Here is a 6,231-nt window from a genome sequence, read left to right as displayed (position 1 = left end):
AACAGATTCTCATGCATATTGTGATTGTAATTAATTTCTGATGGAGTCTGATTCTTTTGGTACCCTACTCACCGGCACTGAGTCTAAAGAAAAGAAAAAAAAAAGCTATGCATGTCTAATATTTCATTTCAATCCAGAGAGCATAAAATTAAATGCTTAACTGATGCCTTCTTTTTTACTTTTGTTCTGAGAGTAGCTAACTTTCATTTTCTCGCACAAAAAGGTTCAAAATATTTTAACACAAATTGGTAATTTGAATATAGCAAATGCAGCAGATAAGCAGATTAGCAAAATCAAAATGATAAATACCTCTGACCATGACGTGGCATAGTGCTTCCATATATTTGCTTTTATGATACGAGGCTTTACCCACTGTAAGTGTAAGAAGTTGACTTGTAAGAGTGACAAAACTTACTACATATTTGCACAACACAACTATTCACTTGCATACAGATGACCAAACTCTCTCACAAACACTATGATCCCAATGTGTCACACAACAAACACCATTATACTCTTATAGTATTTGTGAGAGTTTGGTCATCTTTGTCAGTAAATGCTTGTCCCACGAGGCCTCTCACACCTTCTGGATGTTGTATCTTAATAAACCCAGTTCCTGCGCCTCCCACACATCCATCTCCAAGTCTCTCTGAATGTCTTCCAGAACAGAGGTGTACAACACATTTTGCCCACTGTTGGAAATATATGTTATCATTCTTACATGTATATAGAACATCTTACCATAGCAGTCTTATATTATACTATAGATTATTGTGATTTTCATTTTAGAAGTGTTGACTTTTGACTGCTGTGTTGAAGACTTTTGACCGACTCACAAAATGTCTCAGCAGCATAACTGATGGTTCCCTCCAGCCTTGAGAAAAATCACTCTCAAGGGAAAGGACTGGATGACCTGTGTGTAGAACTTGTAGACAAAACTTGTGCCTTTCGCATCTTCTCTTTATCTCTCCCTTCTCTCAAAATAAAAGACGAACTCAAGCTGGAAGTTGTCAGAACGCTGCATCTTCTCCTTTCATGAAAGCTTGGAAAAAACTCACATAAGTTGTCTGTAGTTCTTTTATGTAGATTCAGAAAATACCTATTACCCACTAGGAGGAAGTAATGTATTGTCTTCCACTGTAACTTACAGCATTTTGATTCTTCAAAAATATATGCCTATAAGAACAAGCCATTTATAAAGCAGTTCATAAATAAATTGAACAATCACACTATAAGTTAATTACTGGATGTTTCAGATGAAACGGCTCAGTCAATAATCCATTCTGTGACACTGTGCATTGCATTCATTAAAAAACTTATGCTACAAATGAAAAACATTGAAGACTGTAATGTGGACATGTTTATTAATCCTGTGACATGAAAAAATAAGTTGATGTATTCAAATTGTTCTATATAAAAATGCTCAATTAGATTTTAGAACATGTTCAGATGTGTAATAATGTGCCAAACTGGACAGAAAGAGGCGCTGGTGCTGCGTGGTCCACACACACACACACGCACACACGCACACACACACACACACACACACACACACACACACACACACACCCACACACAAATCTCTTCTACTTTTCAATAATTTCAATTACGTGTGATTTAGAAATTGCACATTTAAACCAAAATGTAATCAACTGTTTGTTGTTATTATCTTTGAACAATAATCTTTGATGCAGATCTGTGCTGCCTGGCTTCTACCACAAATTCTAATTTAAAAATAAAACCCTGTTATATTTCTACATGGTGAACAGTAGATGGCCACTGAAGGTAGTGTGATGATCTTGATTGTCATGAACCCATGAGTTAGCCGGCAAACGCACAAATACAATGTCTCCGATGTTTAACATCAGTGTAACACCATTAGAAGTCTTCTGACCACCAGCAGGCTGATGTTCATATGTTGCAAAGATTTGCACTCCATTCTTGACCAACACCGCATAAGCAGGCTGTGTAGAACTTCCATGTCCGTAGATGTGGAACTCAAAGTGATACACTCCTCTTACTGGTGCAGTAAACAGCCCTGTATTATCAAGAATTGTAATTATCTCTCATGTCATAAGAAATGTTACATTTTGTTCATACTGTAAATAAAAATGCAAAATATAAAGTGTAAATTGATGCACCTGTACTTGGACTGTAGGCATTTCCAATATTAGTGGTAACATGTCTGAAGACCATGATTGTGTGTGTGTTGAATGGCCCGTGGTTTCCTGAACCCGACTCCAAAAGAGCAGCAGAGAAAGCCAGTCGCTTGGCTGAGAGACAGAAACGGGACATCAGCCAAATTCAGTCACACAGCAAGAGTTTTAAACATCTCAACATTTGTGAATTTGTTGTTTGAATACAACAAATTCACAAATGCAAAAAAGTTGTAAATATTTGCATTGATTTATTTTCTTAAGCATGCTGATGCCTTCATATACTTAAAAAGAATTTCAGCAGTGCTGGAGCTCCTATCTGTAGATGGGAGATGGGAAAATGTCTCATGCAGTTTGGACATGTGATAGTGAGAAACCCATTTGGAAAATTCTTTCTCTCGCAGAGTGTATTTTATATTCCATAAATCGAAGGTTGAATTTTTAGATCATTTTAAATGGGTTTGTGCAAATTTTACTCCAAAAGTAAAGATCTGTACTGGTAGATTAATGTCCCATTTACTGACAGGAAGTGGATAAATCTTTTAAATCTATTTCTGAATTCTAAGTTTTTGAGAGCAACATTGGGGGTTGAGGATTGTGATATAGGAGCCGTCACGAGCCGGGACTTAATTATGAGTACGTGTCAACATGGGAGCACGCCTGCACACACATACACACAACCGCGAACTTATTTATGTTGCAGCTTAAACTGACGTGGTTCATCGTGGGTGCACACGCGGTGTTCCTGCTTCAGTTAGCATCCATCCTAACCTATTTTCATTTGCAAACATTTTCCCGGTTTGATTTTAAACAAGCAGGGTTATTTCCGGATTATGGCGCGCCAGGAGAGAGTCATGTGATGACGTAGTGACTTCATCGGAACATACTGAGTGTTTTCTATTAAATTGATTATTGTATTTTTGATTACAAGTTTATTTTTATTATTATTATTATTATTATTATGTATACTCTAAGCGTGTATTTGAGTTAGAAGTAATTGTTTAGTAGTTGTTGAGAAGTCACATGGAAGGTGATGGACTCTTGCACTGAAGGTATTGCTGTTTGTCTGTTTTTAACCTGCCTTGGACGTCCTTGTATATATTCTGCACCTGCCATTTTTTTCACCTGAAGAAAAGCTAAATAAATTTCACTAAAGTGATCTCTGGCCTTGGGCAGTCAATTTTTGTTTGTCCAAATCATAAGAGAACCCTGTCACAAGGATTAAGGAAGCTCGCTATCACTACAGGAAGTTCTATTTTTATTTTCTTGGTCTTATAGTTGGACTGCTACACAATAGATTTTACTTGGTAATAATCAAATAATCTACTTTACTTAAATCGTATGGCCTGTATACCATTTAATGTTCCACGTTAAAAAGTTAAAACCTGCAAATATTATAGGATGTCAGCTTTGTTCTAAATGCTCATTTAAACCTATTCATTTTCACATTCAGATTTCATCCAGTCTTAGGATAAGATTTGTGCTCACACAGTTATTTTCATTGAACTTGGACATTGAAGTCATTGATAGTGAACTGCTGGTATGAGTGTTTCCTTCAGAGTTCACAAACCTTCTCCTTCTCTCCTCAGAGCCTCCACTTGGTTCTCGGTGACGTTAGCCTTGGCTTTAGCAGCAGCCAGTTCTGCTGCCTGAGCTGCAGTGAAAGGATAAACAAAGAGATTCAGTGAAATAAAACATTTGTTGATATGTTCAGAGTATTATGTCTTCCCACATCTGAAATATATTGTACAAATATGATCAGCTGTAACAATTTAAATTTCAAAGTGAGATATTAATGTCACTGATATGGATGTGACATCAAACAGGCTGAGTGTTTCCTTCAGAGTTCACAAACCTTCTACTTGGTTTTCGATGCCGTTTGCCTTGGCTTTAACAGCAGCAAGCTCTGCTGCTTGAGCTGAAAAAGAAGAAATACCAAAAAAATGTGTTCTGTTGTTTTAGGTATTTCTTAGTGGGTTGAAAATCTACGTTTGTTTGAAACAAAACTGTTTTGGTTAAGGTAAATCTGTTTTTAATACATAGGCATTGTCATAGAGCAATACAGGTATCTGAACAAAAATATTTCTTCTACTTTTTTAAATTTCTGTATAATACATTAAAAAGTTAAATGTTAGTGTTGTATACATTTGTATCTATACTTTTTTATACTGTAATAAACATCAGGTCAGGTCATTGCATTAACATAAATCATGTGCTTTATTTATTTTAAGTCAACTCCAGATTGACAGAATCAAGAGAAAGATTTGCTTATACTGTCTATACAGTCATGTGTGTAACTTACTGTTCCCAGTTATTCCATTGATATTTTATTAGTTGATACTTGTGATATATCCAAAGTAAACTTAATACCAAACCTCTGCACATCGTCTTGTATCAGTCAGTACCTTGGTATCGTTGGCTCAGTGATTCTAGCTCTTTCGTCTTCACTATGAATAGAAAAAAAACAAACATAAAACACAGAATTAAAATGGTCGTGCAATATGAGTGTTTAGTTAATCAGAAATAGTCTTTCCAATGCTTGAACTCTCTTTGTAAACAAACCTTCATTATCTCTCTGTAGGTGCTGAACCTCCACCTTCAGTCCAGCCAACCAGGCGCTCATCTCCCTCAGGACTCCGTTGATGTCCTGTGTGCAGGTCTGCTGGTCCGGTTCTACCTGTCCCTCAGTCTGCCTTAAATGTGAAAGAATGTCATTTCCAGACTCCGCTTGAGGTTGAGCTGCAGAGACGGAGCAGACCAGCAGCAGCAATGGAAGCAGCGTTCTTATTTCCATCCTCGGTGTTGGTCTATGTGGGTCAACTCTTAAACTTCGTCAAGCCTTAAAGACTGAATTTTATTGTTTGTGGCAAATCATTACCAGAGTATCTTGTCAGGAAAACGGATGATAAAAAGTGTTACTTTAGCCTTGTCCAATAAAAAGGAGAACAATGGATCATAAAAACAAATTATTTCAAAACTGTACTCCAACAGGATCTGGAGGGTGGGGAGGAAGTTAGAGGGAATAGGTCAGATCTGGTCAAATCTGAATTGAAGTCTATGGGCCCAAAATATCAGTAAAATATTTAAATGTTACTCTACAGAACTGGTTGTGTATGAAGCCCACCTGCACACAGAAGGAGATTCTGCCATTTCAGGTCTTCTGGTTCTGGGAATGCAGAACAGACCACAACCAGAACCAGAACTAAACATGGAGAAGCAGGATTCAGCTTCTGTCCACCACAACTCTGGAACAAATTTTCAGTAATCTGTAAAACAGCTGAAACACTGAGTTCATTTAGGTCAAGCCTAAAAATCCAGAGTTGCCTTTGAATAGTAGCAAATGGACCATTGACCAAATGTAAGGTCAAGGTGATTGTATGATGCTTTTATAATGCAAGGCACTATGAACTACCTGATAAGGCACTACGAACTACCTGAACATGTGTTATACAATTAAACCTGAACTGACAATAAAGGAGGGAGTTGGATTGCTCTTAAAACCAGAACAGTATGTTTTTACAACATTACAGTGCCTTGCTAATCTAGTATCATATAAGCAACTCTAACTCAATTAAGCTCTACACACAATATGGTGTCTCACTGCTGCTAGAAATTGGAGATGATGTATTTTTGCGAATGTGGACCAATTCATGGGTACATGACACTCAAAATCATCAAACGACCTTTAGTAGTCATTTGCTTTCCACCATGTAGGCAGTTAATATTATTTTTATTTACGATAAAGGTGAAAGGAACACAATTAAACACATCTGCACCAGAGATTTAATTATGAAAATGATTGATTTGTAAAATAAAGTTGGAGTTGTTTGGTTTCTAAAGCAGCCATAAAGAAACATATATATGCTTGAGATTTTTTGTTGCTTTAGCCAAATGTTGTGTTCACACCAAACACGTTTTGAGCATCAGCCGCCTCTGGTTTACATTAAAAGTCTATGTGGAGTAGCATCAGAAGTGGCAGAATCACTCTAGCCGTTGTTTTCCATTGCCAGCGTATTTGTCTGATGTGTCAGACCCATTGGACGCGCTTGACGAGTCAAATGCTATAAACGCTTCA

At 37.0% G+C, this 6,231-nt stretch overlaps 1 protein-coding gene across 2 annotated transcripts; it reads right to left on the bottom strand.

Moving 5' to 3' along the window:
• Positions 1-1,364: 1,364 nt before the first annotated feature.
• Positions 1,365-5,493, bottom strand: LOC106941884 (complement C1q-like protein 2). 2 transcript variants are annotated; one of them, XM_015025026.1, is made up of 7 exons: positions 5,281-5,493; positions 4,719-4,849; positions 4,562-4,603; positions 4,012-4,074; positions 3,727-3,810; positions 2,142-2,273; positions 1,365-2,038 (listed from the first exon to the last, which is right to left on the bottom strand). In XM_015025026.1, the coding sequence occupies exons 1-7, from the start codon at positions 5,364-5,366 to the stop codon at positions 1,755-1,757; spliced, it is 822 nt and encodes a 273-aa protein (XP_014880512.1). In that variant the 5' UTR covers positions 5,367-5,493; the 3' UTR covers positions 1,365-1,754. The 2 variants fall into 2 exon arrangements, with proteins under 2 accessions (XP_014880512.1, XP_014880514.1); XM_015025028.1 differs by lacking the exons at positions 3,727-3,810; positions 4,012-4,074.
• Positions 5,494-6,231: the final 738 nt, after the last annotated feature.

This window comes from Poecilia latipinna, unplaced genomic scaffold (genome assembly GCF_001443285.1).
Source record: "Poecilia latipinna isolate Pla-1442-1.1 unplaced genomic scaffold, P_latipinna-1.0 Scaffold3921, whole genome shotgun sequence".
Classification (NCBI taxonomy): domain Eukaryota; kingdom Metazoa; phylum Chordata; class Actinopteri; order Cyprinodontiformes; family Poeciliidae; genus Poecilia; species Poecilia latipinna.
Note: the sequence above shows the minus strand (reverse complement) of the source record. Positions and strands in the feature narration are given on the sequence as shown.

What these genes read in the sequence shown, in the direction of transcription:
- LOC106941884 (XM_015025026.1), bottom strand. Translation starts at nt 5,366, where the DNA reads ATGTTTAGTTCTGGTTCTGGTTGTGGTCTGTTCTGCATTCCCAGAACC. An exon ending in CATCGAAAACCAAGTAGAAG is followed by an intron (nt 3,811 to 4,011) that starts GTTTGTGAACTC and finishes CTTTCACTGCAG; the next exon opens with CTCAGGCAGCAGAACTGGCT. An exon ending in TCTGAGGAGAGAAGGAGAAG is followed by an intron (nt 2,274 to 3,726) that starts GTTTGTGAACTC and finishes TCTGTCTCTCAG; the next exon opens with CCAAGCGACTGGCTTTCTCT.